The 23,494-nt window shown below is 39.9% G+C and overlaps 1 protein-coding gene across 4 annotated transcripts; it reads right to left on the reverse strand.

The window, feature by feature from the left end:
- Window positions 1-924: 924 nt before the first annotated feature.
- Window positions 925-23,166, reverse strand: akip1 (A kinase (PRKA) interacting protein 1). Of its 4 annotated transcripts, XM_078549201.1 has the most exons (7): window positions 22,911-23,166; window positions 22,433-22,588; window positions 12,716-13,004; window positions 11,514-11,690; window positions 7,656-7,736; window positions 3,354-3,449; window positions 925-1,518 (listed from the first exon to the last, which is right to left on the reverse strand). In XM_078549201.1, exons 4-7 carry the CDS (start codon window positions 11,676-11,678, stop codon window positions 1,375-1,377), a joined length of 486 nt encoding a protein of 161 aa, XP_078405327.1. In that variant the 5' UTR covers window positions 11,679-11,690; window positions 12,716-13,004; window positions 22,433-22,588; window positions 22,911-23,166; the 3' UTR covers window positions 925-1,374. The 4 variants fall into 4 exon arrangements, with proteins under 4 accessions (XP_078405327.1, XP_078405328.1, XP_078405325.1 ...); XM_078549202.1 differs by lacking the exons at window positions 22,433-22,588; window positions 22,911-23,166 and having other exon boundaries at window positions 3,354-3,463; window positions 12,716-12,872; XM_078549199.1 differs by lacking the exons at window positions 11,514-11,690; window positions 12,716-13,004; window positions 22,433-22,588; window positions 22,911-23,166 and adding an exon at window positions 11,079-11,499.
- Window positions 23,167-23,494: the final 328 nt, after the last annotated feature.

The following is a 23,494-nucleotide window of genomic DNA, read 5'->3' on the forward strand; positions in this document are numbered from 1 at the left end:
GAACTGTAACCTTTATATTGCCTCTGCTCGTTATTCCTACCCAAATGTATCACCTCAAACTTCCATGCATTAAATTTCATCTGCCATGGTCTGCCTATTCCACTGGCATGTCTAAGTCCTCTTGACGTCTATCACAATCCTCCTTTGTCACCTCCAAACTCAATGCTCTCCTGGTCAGCTTTCTATTCTCCATAAGCCTCAGTATATCTAAAACTCTGTTCGTGGTATCCTATCTCACACCAAGTTCTGCTCATCCATTATCCCTGCCCACACTGACGTACACGGGCCCCAGGTGTCCTAATGCCTCAAATTTAACATTTTCATCCTGGTGTTTTAAATCCCTCCATTGACCATCACCTCCTCCAGCCCATCAATAGTCCTGACCTTTCCATTAGTCTCCTCTTATGTATCCCTCCCCAGTTATTTGGATAGCACTCTCTAACATTACCTCTCTATAACCCCTCCATCTCCTCCTCCTCCTCCATCAAGAAGCTTCTTCTCCATGTCTTTAACCAAGCTTTGGGTCACAATTCCTAATCTCTCTAACTTTGACTCAACGTCCATTTTTAACACTTACCTCTTTGTAAAGCACCCTGGGTCATTTTTTCTGCATTTAAAGGCACTATATAAATACAAGTTATTGCTGTTGTAAAATCTGTCCTACCCATTGTTTGAGTGACAGTTTATTATCTAATTAATCCTTGCATAATGAGTAATTCATTATAAATTCATCTTTCCAACAAAAAACCCTTTATAATTTTGACCCTGACATACAAGAGTCCACATGGTGATTCTTTCACATACAAAAAGTTAAATGTCAAAAGTTTCAATAATAAAATAGAGCCCTTACAGACTAGAATGATAGACAATGCATTTGCTTTTGAGGCGGAAAGGTTCTTCAGGTGAAAAGAGAGGAGGAAAGACTATTGTCAGAACTTTTATTTTGAAATTTCCAAAAATATACTGCCATAAAGTTCCATTATTTACAACAACAGTGCAATACGACCAATATTGGCTTTTAGTCACAATTTGCATAAAATATATTAAAAATTAATCCGTTTATAAGGACAAGAGCTGTACTAAAACTAAATAAAATTGTCATGTATGAAGAACATAATACAAAAATACACTGCATAATTCAGTTACGTTCAATTTTAAAACTGTATTCCATTCAAATGCATTAAGCAGCTCGGCACTTTAAAACTGGTTGTTTCACTTAGTCTTCAATTGCTGCATGGAGAAATAAACATTTTATTTAAAAAGGTGCACTGAGATGATCCATTGCATAGACCTCAAAATTCCAAAAGTCCCTCTACAAAAATACAGGGCCAATGGTTGTTGCCACATGCCCTCCAACACTTTATTCCATACACTTCAGACATTAAAGGTAAGATCGATGGTCTGATCTGGACCCAAATGTACCACATGCGTCTGCTCTGTCTCAGATACTCTGGATTTTGCTGTCACTGCATAAGAACCTGGTGCCACTTGAATATGAACCTCGTCATTGCGTTTAACCTATTTGTTAAAAAGAAAGAGAGGGGCAATTGTCACTAAGAGCAGATCACACTACTAGATTAGCTTGCATTTTAAAGAAAAACCTCACCATTACTGTAGCTGCATGCCTTATTATTATTTTTTGCCAAATCAACTGCTGTGTAAGAACAGCATGTTAGGCCTGGTTTTCCTGTGTGCGGTTGGCACGGGCTGTCTCAGGGCAAACTAGTCTTGAAGTGGGGGCCTTAAACAGGCATTAGGCCTCTTATTTGTAACATTGTGATTCCTGACACCAATTGAAAGTGGTGGTGACTCCATCAAAATAGTAGAGAGTCAGGAATTAGAAGCTTCTCCTTTGCCTGTACCAGCTCCAAGAACAATCTGCCCATGGGTGAAGTGACATCAAGTTAATGACCCACTCAAAGCACAGACCACCAATGAACTGCCTGGTGCATTTACTAAGTACTTCACAAAAATAAATGCTTATGTTCGTCAGCATTACACCTGTTTTACCACCTGCACTGTATGACTATATAAATTATTAGCTAAGAATTTCCTTTGGCTGCTCCTGTCTCACAACCATAGCTTTGGCAGAAACCCCATTTATGTGGTTTTCTCCATACTTCTGGCAAAGCTTTGGCTGGTGGAGAGGGAGCAGCTTCAAGAAAATTCCCAGCCATTATCTCCAGGAAGAAGTCCTAAACCCTTTCTAGAAATATACTGGAATGGAGAAACTGGGGAAAAAGCCATGGTTCACAGTACAGGGAAACTCCAAGACTGCAAAATTGAGAAGACATATCTTGAAGTAATGACTATTAGATAATGTCAAACTTGGCATTCAAAAACCTCATTGTTGGCAACGGGAAAGCTGAGCTCTTGAAACTCTGTTGTGAGACACTGTTATATGTGTGCTTTGCGCTTTGTTCACTAATTTAACTGTATACTTAAATGAGCTAATACCTCCATTAAAATTGTGGGAAAAGACAATGCTTATGAAAACATCAACCATTCGTATGCAAAATATTCACACAGCATAACTTCAAAGCGCTCTCTCCCATCCAACTTCTCTCTCTCCACCATCAGGAGGTGCCTTTCACTCTCACTCTCTGTGATGATCGTTAGTGCTAACGGGATGTTGTTGACAATGTCACAGACACAATCTGCTAATGTGCAGGAATTGCTTCCCCTACTTTTGAGGTGTTATTAGATGCAGCTGTAGTTCATTGCAATTGTGTACTTCATGGCCACCATGTTGAAGCTTTTGGAGGCCACTTAGCACTTGAAAAGCTGCACAGTCAAATTTCTAAGTTTCTATGTTTAAATTCTCCAGTTTTGGATTTAGCTCAGTATAGGTCAACCTTTATTCCTGCAGGAAAACTTGGAGTTTCAGATGAACCGAAATCAGCTGTTTTTTTCAAAAAAAAACATGAAGTGAAATTTAATTCCTGAAAATGAAAAAGTATATGGTCACAGGTATTCTAGTCAAACCAGCTTAATCGTAAAACTAAGTCAACTATTTAGCTAATAATGCAAACTCAAAACAAGACTGAAATATTAAAACACAGAGCAGGTCAATCAGCTACTGAAAAAGAAAGACAAATTAATGTTTCAAGCAGAATACTTCATGGGAGCTTAACTGAAACATGAATCTCTCTTGCTTTTTCAAATAGCATTGGCTGCTGGATATTTCCAGCATTTTCTATTTTTATTTCGAATTTTCAAAATTTGCATTTCTTTTCCTTTCTCCTTCTTTCTCATCAGAATTATAACTAAAACCTGACATGGAATCACTTTGAAACTGCTCATGTCATTGCAGCTGCCTGCCTTTCTACACCTAGACCCCAGATCTCACTCACAGGAACTTTGGTGGTTGATGGATGCATGTGGTATCGTCGAATATGGTTTTCCTCCATTTTGTCCCTTTCACACAGTGGCATACTCTTATAATAGTGCTGCAAGATAAAAACTACAGAATTATCACAATAGGCTAATCATATTCAGACTTTTACATCTATATCATCCGAAATAGCCAAACTGTAACAAAACAGCCTGATGCATACAACACCATTATGACACAAGAAGTCACAGAACGTAACCCATGGGATTGCACGCCATGTATTTTTTTGCCAGTAGTTCAGTTTATTTTAACAATGCTGTTATACTCAAGACACCAGTTTCAGATTAATATCTGCTTATATGATGTTAGCAGAGCTGAGTTATACTGCTGGTTTTCATCACTGACCAGTCAAAGCAAAACTCTGCACTTGCGAGCTTCTGTGGAGCTCAGCTAACCCCGACCAAAATGTTGGTCAAATGCTGTCTTGTTTTCCAGTAACACTGGTCCTTTGCTCACGTTAAAAGTGTTAAATAATCAGTTTAAAAAGGAATTTCACCTCAACTACAATTATACCACAAAACCTGACTCTGAGCTGGGCCTGTACCACTTGTGAATATTAGATCTCCCAACTTAATTTCCAAATGATATCCATGGCTAAAGTAATATGAATCAGTTTTGGTTTTACATTATTGCAAAATGTACTGTATAACGGGTCTATAAAAAAGCAATAGACCTTCACATCAGTGGGGGAAGAGTAGAGTCTCTATATTCCTTTCTCCTGGTAAAAAGCAAATTAAAAATCAGTTTTTAACATCAATGTAATTCAGATAGGTATAGAGTAATTATTATACTCAAGAATTTTTTTTCTTGCATGGGATGTGCACGTCGCTGGCAAAGCCAGCATTTGTTGCCCATCCCTAATTGTCCTTGAAAAGGTAATGGTGAGTCACCTTCTTGAACTACTGCAGTCCATGCGGTGTAGGTGCACCCATAGTGGTATTAGGCAGTGAGTTCCAGGATTTTGACCCAGTGACACTGAAGGAACAGTGCTATAGTTCCGGATGATGTGTGGCTTGGAGGGGAACTTGTAGGTAGTGGTGCTCCCACTAGGTGGCAGAGACCATGGTTTGGAAGGGGCTGTAGAAGGAACCTTGATGATTTGCTGCAATGCACCTTGTAGATAGTACACACTGCTGCTACTGTGTGTCAGTGGTGGTGGGAGTGAATGTTTAAGGTGACAGATGGGGTGCCAAACAGGCTGCTTTGCCCTGGATGGTGTCGAGATTTTGATTGTTGGAGCTGCACTCATCTAGGCATGTGAAGAGTGTTCCATCATACTCCTGAATTGTGCCTTGTTGATAGTGGAAAGGTTTTTAGGAGTCAATGAATTAGTCACCACAGAATTCCTGACTTCTGACCTGCTCTTGTAGCCAAAGTATTAAATGGCTGATCTGGCTAAGTTTCTGGTCAATGACAATCCCCAGGATGTTGATGATGCAGGATATTCAGTGATGGCAATGCCATTGAACATCAAGAGATCGTTAGATTCTCTTGAACTAGATGGTCATTAACTGGCATTTGTGTGTTGCGAATGCCACTTGCTGCTTATCAGCCCAAGTCTGAACGTTGTCCCGATCTGGCTGCATGCTATTTCACCATTTGGGGAGTCACGAATGTTACTGAACACTGTGCAATCTTCAGCAAACATCCCCATTTCTGACCTTGTGACGGAAAAATCATCATTGATGAAGTAGCTGAAGATGGTTGGGCTCAGCGATGTCCTAAGGCGGAGACACCAACAACCACAACCACCTCCTTTGTGTTATACAATGGATGACAGAAAGGTTAACCAAGCAACATCAGGCATGTTAATGGCCCAAAGGACCATGAAGTATGTCCCAAAATGATACAATTTGTTTAAAACACCAATAAAAAATCGCAACTGATTAATGGTTAAACAAAAATGTGAAAGAAACTTAATTTTTTGACTTCAGATAATCTGAAGAGGTTGTTGAGGAAACAAGGGGGAGCCAAGCAGCTGACAATTTAGAGAATCTTCCAACAACAATTAATTGACATCAGGACCTAATCCGCACACTATTTAGAGCACCAGCCCAAAGGGCATACTTGAACTCAAGGCTACCCTTACAAAAACAGGGCGGGTCAGGATTGCAATTGTGCTTGAGACTCCAGACAATCTGTGAGCAACATTACATTTCAACCCACATATAATTAAAATCTAACACTTAAACAATATTGGGACTAAACTCCAGGAATAAAATAATTCTTTTAAATTCCCAAAAATCAGCTCAGCACTGATGATGGGGCTGAATGAATTCACTCTACTGCTGCCAGTTCCGAACTAGCCTGGTTGCTTCAGTCCTGTGTATCTTTTTCAACAACAACTTACATTGTTATAGCGGCTTTAACGTAATGAAATGTCCCAAGGCGCTTCACAGGAGCATTATAAAACAAAGTATGATACTGAGCCACACAAGGAGATATCAGCTTGGTCAACAGAGGTAGGTTTAAAGAAGTATCTAAAAGGAAGAAAGCGAGGTAGGGAAAAAGAGAGGAATAGGGAGGGAATTCCTGAGCTTAGGGTTTCGACAGATGAAGTCATGGCCACCAATGGTGAAACAATTAAAATCAGGGATGCACAAGAGGCCAGAATTAGAGGAGCACAGATATCTCGGAGGGTTGTGGGGCTGGAGGTGATTACAGTGATAGGGAAAGGCAAGGCCATGGCCATAGAAGGATTTGAAAACAAGGATAAGAATTTTAAAATTGCTTGACTGGGAGCAAATATAGGTCAGCAAGCACAGGGCTGCTGGGGAACAGGGCTTGCTGCAAATTAAGACATTGGTAGCAGAGTATTGGATGACCTCAAATTTACAGAAAGTAGAATGTGGGGGACCAGTCAGAAGTGCATTGGAGTAGTCGATTCTTGAGGTAGCAAAGGCATGAATGAAGGTTTCAGCAGCAGATGAGCTGAGATGGGGCAAGATGTTATGGAGGTGGAAATAGGTGTCTTAGTGACAGCATGTAAATGAGGGTAGCAGCTTATCTTGGGGTCAAATGTGACACCAAGGTTCTGAACAGACTGGCTTAATCTCAGACGGTTGCCAAGGAGAGGGACAGACAAGTCACTCTTGAAAGTCACTCTTGACATTGTCTATCCAGCACTTTGTCTTGCTCAGCTTCTTGTTCCATGTACTGTTATATCCTGGGCTATTCTTGAAACATGACTTTCTTCCTTGGATCACTGTATAAGCAATAATTCTTGTCCAAGCCATGTCCTTATTATATCATTGATTTTTTTGTATCCTGGATATTCCTAATACTATTCTCAACCAATTTAGCTCTGTGATTTGTACCTTTTATTCCATCAACATTTCTAATTTTCCAGCACTTGGATCACTATAAAAATTTAGAATAGCCATTGTTTCAAACTCTTGCTTTCGTTTTTACTTAAATACTTTTTGCCTTCCATTTTTAAAAGCAGCAGAAACAAGTCCATTAGTTTGTTTCATGTATCCTTCACAGCTCCTATCTTTGACACTAACCCACGAAGGCATACAAGATTTCCCTTCTGTTCAACTGCATTGTTTCTAACTGTAACTCTTTCGAGTTATCAACAGTCACAGATTGTAACTCTTTCGAGTACATTCACAGTTCTTGGTTTCCGGGAGTGGGACATGAACCCACAACCCTCTGATTCAAAGGCGAGGGTGCTATGAACTGAGCCACAGCTGACACTTCGTTAAGAAGATGTAACTCTTTCGAGTTATCAACAGATCGCATGTAACTCTTCCGAGTACATTCACAGTTCTTGGTTTCCGGGAGTGGGACATGAACCCACAACGTGTACATCTTCCTGATGCTTCACAAATGACATGACCTTTGTATTAATTGTATAGTAATTGACTATTTAATTGTATGCAGGTGGTGGGCTGTATCTGGGGATACGCTTGTGCTCCTTGGAGCAGATAAAAACTGGTGCTTGGGTTTGGAGATTCTTGTTTGCAATGTGTGTCTGTAAATAAAAAATTATAAAGTTTGTGAAGATTAGGCTCCTGTTCTATCCTTCACCGCCCGACTTTCTGGAATAGAATATTTGTAACTAATATTTGTAGTGCTATAAGAGCAACTTGAGTATGTTGATTATATTGATGAGTGATCATAAGCCTCTAATTTGGAGATTATGCTCAGGCAGTACCACCCACAACTTAATTCTTATTTTGCATGGGTCGTAAAAATATCTGGAAATTTGGTGAAGAAAAACAGACAATGTACAGATTCTAATAGCTACATATCTCACCTTACACTGCCTGGTGACGTGAGCCATACATTGCAGAAGTGAAGCAAAAGCTTCATTGAAGTCAGTCCACTCTGCTTTACCCTGACAAAGAGACACAATCAGAATCACACTGGGGTTCTAGTTGCCACAAGCAAATCAGTCTACAGTGTTGCTGACACTACAATAAGCTTATGCCTACTGCTAAGGTGATATTAATAATATACAATACCTTTATGAACTTGCAATCACTGTCAAGTAAATGATACTGTAATTGGTAGGAGAGCAACTTATGAGTGAGATGATACTAAAACAGGAAGCACGGTGAATAATTCTGAGAACCAACGATAGTTGCAAGTGGATACTGATAAGATATTGTGTCAAAAATGGAATTTAATATCAATAAGTATGAGGTGGTTCATTTTGATAGAAAAGAGATTAGGCAATATCAAACAGCAGAGGTTTTTGGGGGTTGATGAAATAGAACATCCCAAGATGTTTCACAAGAGTTGCAGCTCAGCTGAATAAGGCCATTAGAAAGCTAACGGAATAATGGGTTTTATGTGAAAAGTGTAAGTTGAGATGTAGCCTTACTTAGTCTACAGTTCTATGTAGTTTTGGGCTCCTTGTTATATGAGGTAATAGTGAAGGTACAGTACAGGTTCACTAGAATGCTATCTGAATAAAGGAAATACAAAAGTAGCAACACAAGTTGTTAAGGCCATAAAGAGCCCTGGATTCACTTCTAGTGGAGTAGAATACAAAACAGGGAGGTCATACTAAATTTATATCGAATCATGGTTAGACCACATAGGGTATTGTGCGCATACTACAAGAAGTTCTCCGCACTACAAAAAGAATACTAAAGCACTGGAGAAAATAAAAAAGAGATTTACAATATTTCCAGAATTAAGAGAATTATTAGGATAGATTGAGCAGGCCGGGACACTCTTGGCTAGAAGAGAGAGATTAAGAGATTTGAAAGAGGCATTTAGAATTATGAAGGCATTCAGTAGTATGTAAATAGGGAAAGGTTTCCACTTATGGGTTGGTCCAGAACAAGGGGTCACAAATATGAAACAGCCACTAACAGATCAAAGAAAGAAATTGGGAGGAATACTTTAGATGGAGAACGGTGTGAAGGTGGAATACACTGCCACACAGTGATTGGAGCAGATTGTATTGACACATTTAAGGGGAGATTTGATACAGACATGAGAAAGGAATAGAGTAATATGGGACCAGGTGGGAAGAGGTAATCAGAGTGGGAGACAGATCAATGGGGACTATAAACACTGACATAAACTAGTTGGTCCGAATAGCCTGTTTCTGTGCTGCAGATTCTATACATGTATGAAAATCTGAAGAAAGACTTGAAAATTGTGTTGTTTTTGTTAAGATAGAGGAGATTGTGGGTCATTTAAGAATAACACAGGTCCATGCCGGTATTTATGTTCCCTAAGAGCCTCCTCCCACTCTTCATCTAAGTCTGTCTACATACCCTTCTATTCCTTTCTTCCTTATGTATTTATCTAGATTTCTCCTTAAATACATCTATGCTAGTCGTCTCAACTAGTCCTTGTTGTAGCGAATTTCACATTCTAACCAATCTCTGGTTAATGAAGCTTTTCCTGAATTTCCTTTTGGATTTATTATTGACTGTCTTATATTTATGGCCCCTAGTTCTGGTCCCCCACACCCCACCCCCACAAATGGAAACACCTTCTCTCCATCTTTCCGATTAAACACTTACATAATCTTAAAGAACTCTACCAAGTCACCCTTCAGTCTTTTTTCTAGAGAAAAGCCTTTGCCTGTTCAACATTTCCTGATGAGGTATAACTTCTCAGTTCTGGCATCATTCTAGTAAATTTTGTTTTACACCTTCTCCAATGTTTCTAGTTCATTTTGTATTATGGAGACCAGAATTGTCCACAGGACTCCAACTGTAGTTGAATTAAAGTTATACACAAATTTAAAATAATTTTGCTGGTTTTCAATTCTATCCTTCTAGAAATGAACCCAATGTATTTTTAACAGCCATATTAATCTGCACAACTACTTTTAATGATTTTTGTATCAGTACCCCCAAATCCCTCTGTTCCTGTACTCCATTTAAACATTTATTCCCAAGGAGTAAGTGCCCTTCTTATTAGTATAAAAATGAACCATGCCACCCTTACCCATATTGACATTCATTTGCCAACTATGTGCCCATTCAGCTAGTTTATTAATATCTTTCTGTATTAACCATACCCCTCAATTTAGTGTCACCCACAAATGCTTTAATTGTACATCTAATTCCTGAATCCATGTTATTTATGTAAGAGGTGAACAGTTGTTTCCTAAAACCAATCCTATTTCCCACCTCTTGTTAGTCTCAATAGTTACCTTTAACCTCAACTCTCCATTTCCTAGTCAGCTTGCTATCTATTCTGGATGAGACAGAATACATAGAAACAAACCATTTCTAGTGGTTGAGGTGTCCAGAATGAGCAGACGTAGATACAAGTTTAAAAGTGAGATAGGACAGAGGGCAGGAGATACTTATTTATAGAGGGTTGAGAGGCCATAGAATGCACCACCAGAATTAGTGATTGAAGCAGAGAACATGTTTTGTCTTTAGGCTTTCATGGGATGTGGACATCACTGGACATTGCCCATCCCTAACTGCCCTTGAACTGACCTTGCTAGGTCATTTCAGAGGGCAGCTAAGGTTCAACCACATTGGTGTGGGTCTGGAGTCACACGTAGGCAAGACCAGGTAAGGATGACAGATTTCCTTCCCTAACGGACATTAGTGAACCAGATGGGTTTTTACGACAATCGATGATAGTTTCATGGTCACCACCACGGAGACTAGCTTTTTATTCCAGATTTATTAACTGAATTCAAATTCCACCAGCTGCCATGGTGGGATTTTAACCCATGTCCCCAGAGCATTAGCCAGGGTCTCTGGATTTCTAGTCCAGCGCCATTAATACTATACCACTGTCTCCCCAATATTAACTTTAAAGATTAGATAGATAGTTGAAGGGCAGTAACAGATGTGGAAATGTTGTGGGCACAAGGGTTTAGGGCTACTGTTCGTGTGAATGTTTACATTAACGCAAACACTTTGGATCAACTGATCCATTTCCATGTTGTCATTTCAATGTAATGATTTTTAAAATTTCAATTTTAAATTTCAATAGTTTTCAAAATTTTATTGTTCTTTAATTCCAGTGCTTTACTATACATTGCTTTCTTGATATACAGCAACACGATGGAATTATAAAAGGCATTATCTGATTAACAATGGTCTGTGGGTATCCGGGGCATTTTCAATCATTATATTCATCTCAGAATTTACAAATTTCTACTACTATAACAGGTTTTTTGTAAACATAAATCATTGGTACTTTGAACTGTCTCTAGGAAAACAAAACAAATTGAATTTGCCACAACCTTATTTCTCACTGAATGTGCTGCTGATCCACAGGCTCCATCCCATGTTATCACCTTATCCCTTGTTGTTGAAGGTGCTGTTATTCTGCATGTTCTATCTTGTCCTGTCACCTTATCTCTTACTACTGAAGGACCTGCTATACAGCATGTTCTATTGTGTGCCTTCTCATTTTTTGTTGAAGATACTGCTGTCCTGCACACTCTATCTTCTGCTAATCTCTCATCTCCTGCTGTTGAACACAGTGTTGTTGCACTTATTTTATCTTGTACTTTCATCTCGTCTGTTGAAGATGACATTTCCTGTATTTTCTCCTGTGTTACAACCTCAGCTTCCCCTACTGAAGATGTTATTTCACTTACTTCATCATGGGTTAATATCTCACCACATGGCACAGAGGTCTTTGTTATTTGGCATGCTTCAGTTTGCACTTTTACCTCATCTTTCTGAACTGAAGATTCTTCTGTTTCCCTTTCTCCACCACATGACAGATCATCCAGGGACCAATGTACTCTCCTCTTCTGAGCACGTTCCAGAACTTCCCTCCCAAGCTGTGATGAGCGCCTCAAAGCACTTTGAAGCTGGCAGCTGCCAGGTTCCATGATAACGTAACCCTGGTGGAAGAGGAAATAGCTAATCAACATTTATTTTGCCCAGCAAAAATGTATTAACTATTTCTTTTATGAAGTCTATTTTGGAAAATCATTTTGCACATTATTTTACAACATATACTAATCTTGTATAAGTGTTCTGGGATTTATTTATTTCCATTGTACTGTCTTGTGCCAAGACATCCCAATAGTCTCAGTCTTCAGTGCAAATTTAGCTTCACTTATAGCTATCAAAAGAATTTTTATTCTATCTGGATGACAGTATACATCATGAAAATTAAATAGTGCACAGTAAGTATAAAGCTGCACTTTATATCCCCAATTATCAGTTTATCCAGTGAGTAGCTAAGCTGTGTAAACCAGGTTTGAATTTATTTTCCCCTAGGTTTGAATTTATGCAAAGTCAGCAGAATTAATACAGGGGAAACTAAATTGTCCTTTGACGCTGTGGTCTACAAAGAGATCATTTGTCCAGGATCTATGCAGTATCAGATCTCCAGGCTAGAGAGGCAGTGTGGTGTGAAGCTTGGATTAAAATTGCTCGGCTCTAATGGTGTAAAAGCGGGCCTTCTGCAACAAATGTTTGTGTAGATGCACCATCTTAAACATCAAAAAGAATTGCTGAGACTGGGACATTCTCCATAGACGCAGCCAGACAACTTCCCGCGCCAACTGATGCATAGCTATATTAGAGCACTAACTCTGGTCCTAACAGCAGCGACTCTGATCAATTGCACAGTATAACTGTACATTTCCACTTGGGGAAAAAGACCATACAATTTTAAAAAGACTTCACTACTAACATCCGCCCTCTGGGATTGGGCGGCATTAACCAGCTGACTGACACAACTACTTTCCTTTCTCCTTCTCCGCCTAGTTTTTATTCAGATTTTAGGCAGAAGCTCAGCCTCTAGACTCATTCAGCGCCTGGTTCCTTCCCCCAGGAAATACTCCAAAACATGCGCAAGCCCGGGGTGGCGCCAAACGACTTCTACAATAGTAGCGATTCAAAGTAACAATTCCCTTACTCGGCTGCACTTGGTTCCATTCACAAGAAACTGGTATCCCCGGAAGAGCACCCGCTGTCCCTGGGTCGGGGCCGCCGGTATGAATGAGAACAGTTTTCCGTCACGAGAAGACCCGCCCCTTCCTCCTCACGTCACTCAAAAGGACTTTGTCTTGAAGCGCAGTATGAGAGTCAGTGCATGAGGCGCTGAAGCGTCTGGTTGCTGCTTTCAGGGTAGGTGCCTTACCACTTTAAATCCGAAGAAGTATTTAGGGCTCTCTCTAGGATTGTGCTGGTGTCTCCAGACATTGCTGCAAACAAAATTATAGGGACATTAAAAAGTTGCCTTTGTTTTCATTTTCGTTGCGAGCGCTTTTGTTTGTTACTCATAAAAATACTGTAGATGGAGAAAAACAGGAGGTTTTAGGTGTTAGGTTGAACGTGTCCAACGGCCAATGCTGGGGCAGGGGCCAGGGCAGTTGGAGACAGCAGGTCCTGTGATGTGTCCAACTGGAATGGGCAAAATTTGAGGTACTGTTACTGTCAATTTGGACGAGTTCCAACTAAGGATTACACCTGAAATGTTAACCATGTTAAGATGTTGATGATCTGAGTAATTGCTAATGTTTCTAAATATTTTTGATTTCATGGTCTAGGTCAGGAATCTTAATAACAAGAAGGGAAACTTTAAAATTCAGTCAAAATGCACTATCTTAGGAGCTACATTGCTGTTACTCAAATGCTAATAATGAAAAACAGGACAGTGACACATTTCAACAACATTTTAAAAGTTATTACAAAAAAGTAATTGATTATATTATTGAGAAAGTGTCATTCAATGTCAATAAAAAGTTTAATTGTTTAATTGCCATCAAAATGAATAATTGTTCAAGATTGGGAGCCGCACAAGAGTCCTCAATGAGCTGCAGGTTTCAGTCTCCTGGTCTAGGTGCTATTTTAGATAATGGCATCACGGTTACCTGTAATTCTTTTTTAAACTTTCATTCATATAGTGATTCATAACATAGTCAAAAGGCCTCATAGTGCCTTGAAGTACAGTGACTGTTTTGTAGGCAAAGCCACTTTGCAGCAGTAATGCGACACAGACAGCAATGAAATGGGTCAACAAATATATATGTCCTCACATGAACAAATGGAAGAATCAATATGAACAAAAAGCTTATGAAAATCTGCACAGTAATTTAGAAAAATAAAGATACAGGGGCCAGTATTTTGGGCATCACGCACATACATTTAATACAGCAAGCTAACTTTACCTGTGAAATCTAGTCAGTTAGATTAAATTGTGGTGCTATGGAGTGCAACACATAAATACAATTGGAGCACATCGCTGTTCAGTACCAGTACCATCTTGAAAGGTTGCTGATCGCTCTTAAGACTGTTATTCTGAAGATGGGGAGTAATGTCATCAGTGTTATGACTTGGATGGGAGGAGTGTGCAGTTTGACTAGCCCCACTGCTCCACAGGTGGCACCATTAGTTTAAAAGTTTGATTCCCTCACCAAAACGACCAATTGTTTATCTTCGCCACTGTTACCCAGGAAAAAAGAGACTTTAACCAGGCTTCTTTCAATAAACAGCAAACATATTAGTTTATTACAAAACCAGTCTTGTCAAATAGAAAGACAAAGCTTATTAACACCCAGTACGGAATCTGAAAGTAAACTGATTACGCTTCAAGGTACCCTAAGTCTCACACACACATACACAACACACATACCAAAAAAAAATTAAAATAGAGGAATTCTGCCAAAGGTTAAAAGTCAATGGTTCCAGGGAAAAGGAAAGATGATGGAGTCCTTGAAATAGCATCAGGGTTATGCGGTTGGTCTCAGCACTGATCTGCGAAACAGTTGATGATTCTTGCACTGCTTTTCAGGTGGACTCGAGGAACACTTGCAGGTACTCATTTCCAGCGCATAGAGCAACTTAGCAGCATCTTATATTTACTTCTGGCTTTGGACTGCACAAAGGCTGCTGTCTTCCTTCACAAGCAGTTGGTCCTTCTTTTTCTCAAAGCAAAACCAAAACCAACTTTTAAACACAGTTCCAGGCATTTTTTTCCCCCAGAGCCATAAACTACCATGTGAACCCTTTTGTACACAGTCCATCAGGGTCAAGAGTTTTCCGCCTTCTTTGTCTGGTTGTCTTCTGCTTAATTGCCTTTTCTTGGAAATGGATGCCGCTTCCAAGAAAAAGAGTTCTTGCATTAACCATTTAAGGAACAGTGTCTTTTAAAACACAAATTCTTCCAGAATGTCCTTAGTCCTCAAAGATGGATCATTTTCTGTGATTAAGATGTTCATCACATCAGTAAGAACATGGAGGAGAATGGTAGCATTTAATTAAACAAGTTTGCAGGTTCTGCTTGCGGAGGTCTTCAGGGAAACATTTAACTTCACCCTCCCATTGGGAAAGTGACTGGATAAAGTGGAATGCTGGTTTTACACAGTGCCCAATTTTACCCTCCTTTGAGGTCAATAGGGAGGAATATTAGGCAGGGTGTAAAACTGTCATTTCACCTGCTCCTGCCTGTTAGGATTACCCCACAGAACCCACAAATAGTTCTAGGGCCTGTTTAGTGCTCAATCTCATTCAAGGGCTTCGCCTCTTCTGACCTTTGCTGTCTACTTGCTCATCCTCGTTCTTCAATCTGTCCCAGTGTGACTTTCCATCCATGTCCCTACATTTTCTCACTCATATATGTTTCCAGTCACCATCTTTATGACAATCCAACTCTGACTACCTGCGTGTTTGGTGTAATCTTGCAACATAAAAAGGCTTTAAAAAGCAGGATATAGAAATAAAGGAATAGGTATGAGAGCATTCAGATAGATTAGGAGATGTACATAAAACATACACACCAAAAGAAAACTCCTGCAACATAATTAAAGCCCAGCTTATTCATTAATCTTCTCCAGAGAAGGGAGGCTACCACCCCTACTTACTCTGGTTTACATGTGATTCCAGTCCCACGTTAAATGGTTGATTCTTAATGTCCTATGAAATGGCGTATCTAACAACAAACAGCAACAACTTGTATTTATATAGCATATTTTTGCATAAAATATCTCAAGGCACTTCAAAGGAGCATTAAAAATACAAAATGTGGCAAAAAAACACAAAAGGAGATATGAGGGCAGATAATTAGTGTCAAAGAGGTAGGTTTTAAGGAGTATTTTAAATAAGGGTAGCTAGGGAGACAGTTGGAGAAGCTTAGGGAGGGAATTCCAGAGCTTAGGGCCCAGGGAGCTGAAGGCATGGCTACCAATGTTGAAGCAATTAAAATCAGGATGCTGAAGAAGCCAGAATTAAAGGAGTGCAGATACCTGGACAAATGACTGGAGGAAATTACAGAGATAGGGAGGGGCAAGGTCATGTGCAGATTTGAAAACAGGGATGAGAATTTTAAAATCAAGGTGTTGCTTAACCAAAAGTCAAAGTCGGTCAGTGAGCACATTGGTGGTGGGTGAACAGGTCTTGCTGCAGGTTTGGATGATGTCAGGTTTACAGAGGATAGAATGTGGGATATCATCCAGGTGTGCCTTGAAATATTTAAACAGAAAGGTAAAAAAAGACATGGATGAGGGTTTCAGCAGCAGATATATTGAGGCAGGGACAGAGTCAAGTGATGTTATGGAGGTGGAAATAGGCAGTCTTAGTGTCGTGTGGTCAGGGTCAGCTATCACACCAAGGTTGCAAACAATCAGGATCAGCCTCAGACAAATGCCAAGGAGAAAGATGGAATCAGTGACTAGGGAGTGGAGTTTGAGGCAAAGACCATGGTTTTTAGTTGGAGGAAATTTTGGCTCAACCAGTACTGGATGTCAGACAAGTAGTTTGACAATTTAGAGACAGTGGAAGAGTTGAGAGAGGTGGTGATGAGGTAGGGATGGGTGTTGTCAGCGAGCATGTGGAAACTGATGTTGTGTTTTTGCCATGGAGCAGCATGTAGGTGAGAAATAATACGGGGCAAAAGAAAGATTCTTTGGGGAAACCAGACGTAATGGTGCTGGAGCAGAAAGAGAAGCTATTACAGGCGATCCTCTAATTAATATTAGATAAACAAGAATGGAACCAGGCAAGTGTAGTTCCACCCAGCTGGGCAATGATAGAAAGACATTGTAGGAGGATGGTGCGGTCAGCTGTGTCAAAGGCTACAGACAAGTTCAGAAAGGGTGGTTTACCTTTGTTACTGTCACATAGGATGTCAATTGTGATCTTGATAAGAGTCATATTGGTATTGTGACCTGATTGGAGGAATTCAAACATAGAGTTCCAGAAAAATTGGACATGGATTTGGAAGGCGACAGCCTGTTTCGCGTACTTATAGAGTAGAGAAAGCGTGGTGATGGAATGGTGGTTTGCAAAGACAGTGGGTTATATTTCACCCCTCTCCTAACTATACTCAGTTCTGTTGAAGGGTCGTGAGGACTCGAAATGTCAACTCTTTTCTTCTTCACCGACGCTGCCAGACCTGCTGAGTTTTTCCAGGTAATTCTGTTTTTGTTTTGGTTCAAGGGTTGGTGTTTTGAGGAGATGAGTGATGATGGTAGGTTTAAAGGAGAAAGGGACAGTACCTGAGGATAGCAATTCATTAACAAAATGAGCCCATAGGGGAACCAGGAGAGGAGTAGGGTGGAGATTAGTGGAAATAGGGTCAAAAGAGCTGGGAGATGGGTCTCATGGACAAGATGAGCTCGGAGAGGGCCTGAGAGGAGATAAGAGAGAAACTAGAGAAAGATACAAGTTCACGAGGCAGGCAGGGGGTTCTTTAGAGAAGAGTTTGGCCCAGTGGGCTGGGGGAAGGGAGGGAAGCGGCTCATTGGATGGTCGCAATCTTGATGACAAAGGAGTCCATGAACTCCTCGCATTTGTTGTTGGAGGTGAGGTGGGAAGAGATGGGGAGATGGGTTTAAGAAGATGCTTTGCAGTAGAGAAAAGAAGCCAGGTGTTATCTTTGCATTCTAGGATGATCCTGGAATAGTGAGCAAGCCAGTCAATTATAAACAATCACTACAACATGTTATGATATGGCAGGTGTTATTTGTCAAGCTGACCAAATCCACAAGGGAAACTTGGCCATGCTATCACAACGGTTTTGCAATTTGTATTTATTACAAGAAGATTTGTGCACTGAATTCAATAGTGATGAGTCCACTGACACCTTTAGAGATCTTAAAAATTAAATTAAAATATTTATTAACAAAAGAAACAAATTAAAACACATACACAAGATTACAGTTACACCATTACTTAATATTACACCATCCCAAAATTCCTAATTAACTTAACTCCTAACTACACACCATCTTTAAGGCAACAGTCCAAAAATAGATTTTAAATTTTGATGGGCAATCCTCCAAGGTTACCACAGGCACCTAGTTGACAGTGGAATTACAAAGGCTTTTAACACAACCTTGGTTACTAGAACAGCAGACTTCTGAAAAGTAGCTAGAGGCTGTTTTCCTTGAGTCTGTTCCTTTTAGATCTTACATGGCCACCCCCTCACAGCCTTCCATCCTTCTTTAAATATATTCTTTAATCCCATTGTTCCCATATGTCTTTGGAATTTACTTTTCCCATAATATAAAAATCTTTCATGTTACCATTATGGTCAGCACTTTTGGGAAAAATCAACGTAATAACCTTGCCCTATTTATCCTGTCAATTGTAAAACTTTATCATGTTTCTTTGAAAATCCAACAACTTTTCCCCTTATCTAAAAATGCAAATTTCATTCGCACCCTATCTACTGACTTTACCTTAGCTCACTCATTAGCATTTCAAATATTTTTTACACCTAACTCTTTTTATCATTTCAATCTTGCAATCTATCTGACTCTAATTCAATTAAATCAGCCACACACACACCCATAAGCCTACCTTACAATATCCCACAATACTTTTATGAAAAATAGGATAGTTTTGCGACAAAAGTTCAATAACATGGAAATTAAACAAGGAAAACAAACCTACCCGCAATGTCATAGACAACTTATCTGGATCGAACTTAGGCAATCTCTGTCCAGGTGAGCCAAAAGGTCTTCCTCGCTAATGTTTGGGTATTCATGCTTCAGTTGGGAGAATTCTCCCTCGGTCAAGATATATTTGCATTCTCAGAATCACTCTAACCAATATCCCCAACTCTTATATCACTATTAAATGCTGAAAATACTCAGACAGCATCTGTGGAGAAAAAGAATTAACCTTTCAGGTTGATGATCTTTCATCAGAACTGAAAGTTAGAAATGTATTAGGTTTTAAGCAAGTGAAAGAGGGCAATGGTGGGACAAAGAACAAACAGGAAGATCTGTTACAGGATAAAGGACAGGAAAGATTAAATGACAAAAGGGTTGGTGGTGTGGGGCCAAAGGGAGTGGTAATGGGACAAGTAAAGAAATAAAAGGTGTGTCTGGAGGAGATGTGAATGGCAGAATAATGCACAGCTGCCATCCAGAAGCAAAAGAGAAAAATAAGAGAGTAAAACCACAGCCTGCTAAGAAAAGGAAACAAAAGAAACTTGCTTGGTTTTATTCTCTTGTTTCTCTGTCTCTTTTTTGCTTTTGTTATTTAATCTCTCCTCCCCTTCATCCTATCCCTTTTATTCTTTTTCCCACCCTCTCCCTTTCACGTCTTAAAATCTATTACATTTCTAACTTCACAATTCTCTTGAAATGTCATCCAACTGAGACATTAACTCTGTTTCTTTCTCTGCAGATGCCACCAGACCTGCTGAGCATTTCCAGCATTTTCTGTTTATATTTTAGATTTCCAGTATCTGCAGTATTTTGCTTTTGTCCTCTATCACCATACGTAGTATGCCCTATCAGCATAGACCACTATAGGTGGGGTCACATTGGTATATGTGGGAACAAGAGTTCAGACTGAGTACCTTTAATGTCCTGGGTTAGGCCGACACTTGAGGTGTTAAACCAGCTTTCTGCTGAGCATGAAACGTATTATATAAGCAGGCCTAAGACAAGGCCAACTCCACAGACAAGGAAGTTCATGGACTGTGTAAGGGTCGCTCAGGCATGCCTGTGATGGTCTGGAATATTAGCTTTGTCTCTTCTGTTTTATGCCAGTGAAATGATGGGAAAGGTTTGTGAGGGAAATATAACCATGGTAATAAAATGACGGGAAGAGCTTAAGATGGCAATATAACCATGACAACAGGATAATTGGTAGAGATTGAGAAAGGCCAACTACATATTGCTAGCTCCATGTTGTTATTTTGTTCTCATTTTTATGTATCTTTGATGTATCATGATTCAATAGTATGGATGAAATGTAGAGCTTAAAGCTACAAGTTGTATAGAAGTGTGAGTTAGATAGATAGAATTGTGTATAATCACCTGAGCACTCAATCTGGAATTGTGTAGTATGATGTCTCAATAAAGACCTGAACACTCATACTTCAATTGTGAAATGTGATAAATTAATAAAGACTTGACTCTGCGTTGTTACCACTGCATGTATGTGTACTCTGATGTTTAAAGTAATGAGACTAATTTTTAAAAAAAAGTAGTCAACAGTATACTGTCATGGAATGGCCCTGGGCATCCTCAGCATTGATTCCAAACACCACAAAGTTTCCTGGCTTCAGGTCGAAGGGCTGAAAGAAACTTCCTGCTGATTATCTCCTACTATGCTTCCTCAACTGACAAATCAATATTCCACCCAGCTGAGTATCACTTGGAAGAAGTACTGGGAGAAGCACTGGCAGAGAATAGAGAACTTTAGTGTCAACAGCCAAGGAGGTTCAGCCGTATACCACTGACTCAATCCTGAAGGATATAACTACCAGACTGATCTTGTATCATATGGTGAGGAAACCAACACAAAGGAGTGACTTACTTGACCTCATCCTAACCAACCTATCAACTGCAGACACATATGTCTATTATAGTACACAGTTCACTGCATAGACCTTGTGAACTTGAAGTTTCATCTCTATGCCGTGGACATTCTGCATCATGTAGTGTGATATTACCAGTGTGCTAAGTGGAATGGACTAAGGATAGATCCTGCAGCCCAAAATTAGATATTCACGACATGTTATGGACCATCAATAGCTACAGAATGGTGTACCGTGAAGTTCCATTATCTCATTCTTCACTTCAGCGTCATGCCAAGAGAACAATCTTCAATGGTGACTTTAGATGCATCTTGGAATGAGATACAGTATGTCAGACAACATAAAGTCAATTTCATGCCAAACAGCAAATGTTTTAGACAGTATTAAGTGATTCCTCAAACAATAGATCACAGTAAAGTTCTCTCATCTCATTGCATCAAGTTGAGAATGATGGTGGTCAATGAAGAAACTACTGGGAGGAGGAAGCTTCACGAACATCCTCATTTTTAACCATGGTTAAACTCAGCATGTCCTTGCAGAAAATAACTTTGAAGATTTTGCAAGTGTTTTCAGCCAAAATTACTCAGAGGACAATCTTACTCCGCCTCCTCCCAAATCTCTAGATCCCAAACATAGATGCTAGTGTCCAGCCAATTTAGTTCATGCAACATTAAAAGGGTGGCTAAGTACACTGAACATAATTTAGGCTATGGACCCTGATAAAATTCTGGCTGTAACACTAAAACCTGTATACCAGCTCTAACTGTCCAGTACAGGTATGAAACTGTCATCAACTCAACAATGTGGAAGATTGCCCAGGCATACCCAATTCACAAATAAGGATGAACCTAACCCATCTAATTTCTCCACTATCAGCATCTGCAAAGTGATGGAAGAAGTCATAACTAACACCTACTCATCTACAACCCATTCACTGACATTCAGGTCAGGTTCGGCCGTAACTACTCAGCTCCAGACCTCATCACAAGGGTACAAGTGCAGAATGCTTGAAGAAAGATGAATTACTGTCCTTGACAGTTGAGCAGCACGCAACTGAGTAGGGCACCATGGAGCCCTAGCAAGTCTAAGGTAAATCGTGGTCAAATAGAAAACTCTTCAGTGGCTGAAGTCATACCTCATGCAAACAAAAATGGTCATGGTTTCTGGCAGACAATTATCGTAGCCCCAGCAATCCAGCTGGAGTCCTTAAGGAAGCATCTTCAGCCCAACTGTCTTCAGCTGTTTCATCAATAACCTTCCCTATGTCATAAGGCCAGAAGTGGGCTGTTCATATTGATTCCATGTTAGTTCCATTCACAACTCCCGATAATGAAGCATCATATATCAGCCCATAGAAGAACTTTGACATTATCCATAGTCAGGCAGATAGATAGCAGGTAATGATGACTGCCAACAAGAAAATCCCAGCACCTCCCTCTGACCTTCAAGTGACATTTCAACAGCCAAGATCCCCACGATTCTGAGGGTCGCCATTAGCCAGCAGTTTAATAGAACCAGTCATATCAATATTGTGGCTACAAGAGCAGGACAGCTTGCCTACTGACTGTAATGACTTGACAGAGAGGACAGGTTTCAACAAGAAACAGATAAACTTTATTATAGAGAGCTTTTCAGGTGCTACATGCTGGATCAGGACTCTCATCAGGAACCCCACCCCCAAGATTAACCGCACTTAGGGCTCATTGGTCAGAGCCTCCAAGAACATCACATGACCCCTGATAGACAGCAGGGAAGGTTATACCTTCAGTTACTACACTGACCCTTCAGTGTCTATCCACCATCAACAAGGCTCAAGTCAGACCCGTTGTGGAATACTCAACACTTGCGAGGACTTACCAATACAACACACAAGAAACTTGACAGTGTCCAGGACAGATCATTTTTCTTGGTCGGATCACTTGCCACCATTATTCATCTCCTCCATCACCAGTGCATTTTTTACTTCAGCAACTCGCCAAGATTACTTTGGAGCAACCTCCTTCCGTGTGACCTCTACAATCGAGAAGGACAAGGATAACGTAATTTGCACGCCTCCCTCCGTGCTACACACATATACTGCTGTTCCTTCATATCCTAGAATTCCCCGCTTAACTCTATCCTGGGAATGTAATTAGAATTCAATTACAGAACTATGTTATAACAAATTGTTACATGAAATACAATATTTATGGGGCAATTCAAGGATAATTAAATAAATGGAATAGAATTGAGCTGTATTCAAACATTTCAAGTTATAATAGTCATAATCGATCGAGATATCAAACACAACAATTCGACATTATGGCAAAGGATTCAGAGAAAAAAATCGATTTACCTATTCAGCAGATCAAGCAAAGATGCTCAGCCACTTATTTTGCTAAAAGCGCGCCATTAATGTTTAAATGAATGCTACTGTAATTTGAGAGATTTCAATACTTCAATCATTCAGTGGGGAATTGTAAAGTTAAAATAAAGATTTGCTTCAACCAGGAAAGCAGTCGGTTGAGAAAATGATAGGGACAAATTAAATTAGCTGATAACGAAGAAATCTGACAATACGAGGTCCTCCCGTGGAAAGGCCGTTTTTGTGTGGCTGGTGGGAGAAGTGAGGATAGATTGTTCAGCTGCCCAGCCTGACCGCGGCGTGGCGCCCTCACCACACGCTCATGGAGGGATTCCGTTTTGGAATATCTGGAAGTCCCAGGCACAGGACATGGCATTTCTGTACTTTGTGCCTAATACAGGACACAACGAGTAACGGCGGTGAGCCTTAAGACTATACCAAAACCATTGTATTCATGGCGCTCTGTTCATTCCTTCTGCACGTTTGCAAAACCACGTCAAGATATCCACTAAAAGGCTTTCTTTAAAAAAGCAAAGACAATTCATTGATAAAATAGTTGCGCTTAAAATACGATT

Source organism: Cetorhinus maximus, chromosome 9, assembly GCF_964194155.1.
Source record: "Cetorhinus maximus chromosome 9, sCetMax3.hap1.1, whole genome shotgun sequence".
Classification (NCBI taxonomy): domain Eukaryota; kingdom Metazoa; phylum Chordata; class Chondrichthyes; order Lamniformes; family Cetorhinidae; genus Cetorhinus; species Cetorhinus maximus.

Bases quoted from the DNA above. Each gene is read 5' to 3' on its own strand.
- akip1 (XM_078549199.1), bottom strand. From the start codon at position 11,375: ATGTCATCTTCAACAGACGAGATGAAAGTACAAGATAAAATAAGTGCA. The intron at 7,737-11,078 runs GTTGTGGCAAAT...TCTCTTTGTCAG, and splicing joins CACATTCAGTGAGAAATAAG to GGTAAAGCAGAGTGGACTGA. The intron at 1,519-3,353 runs GTGAGTGAGATC...TTTAACAAATAG, and splicing joins CATCAACCACCAAAGTTCCT to GTTAAACGCAATGACGAGGT.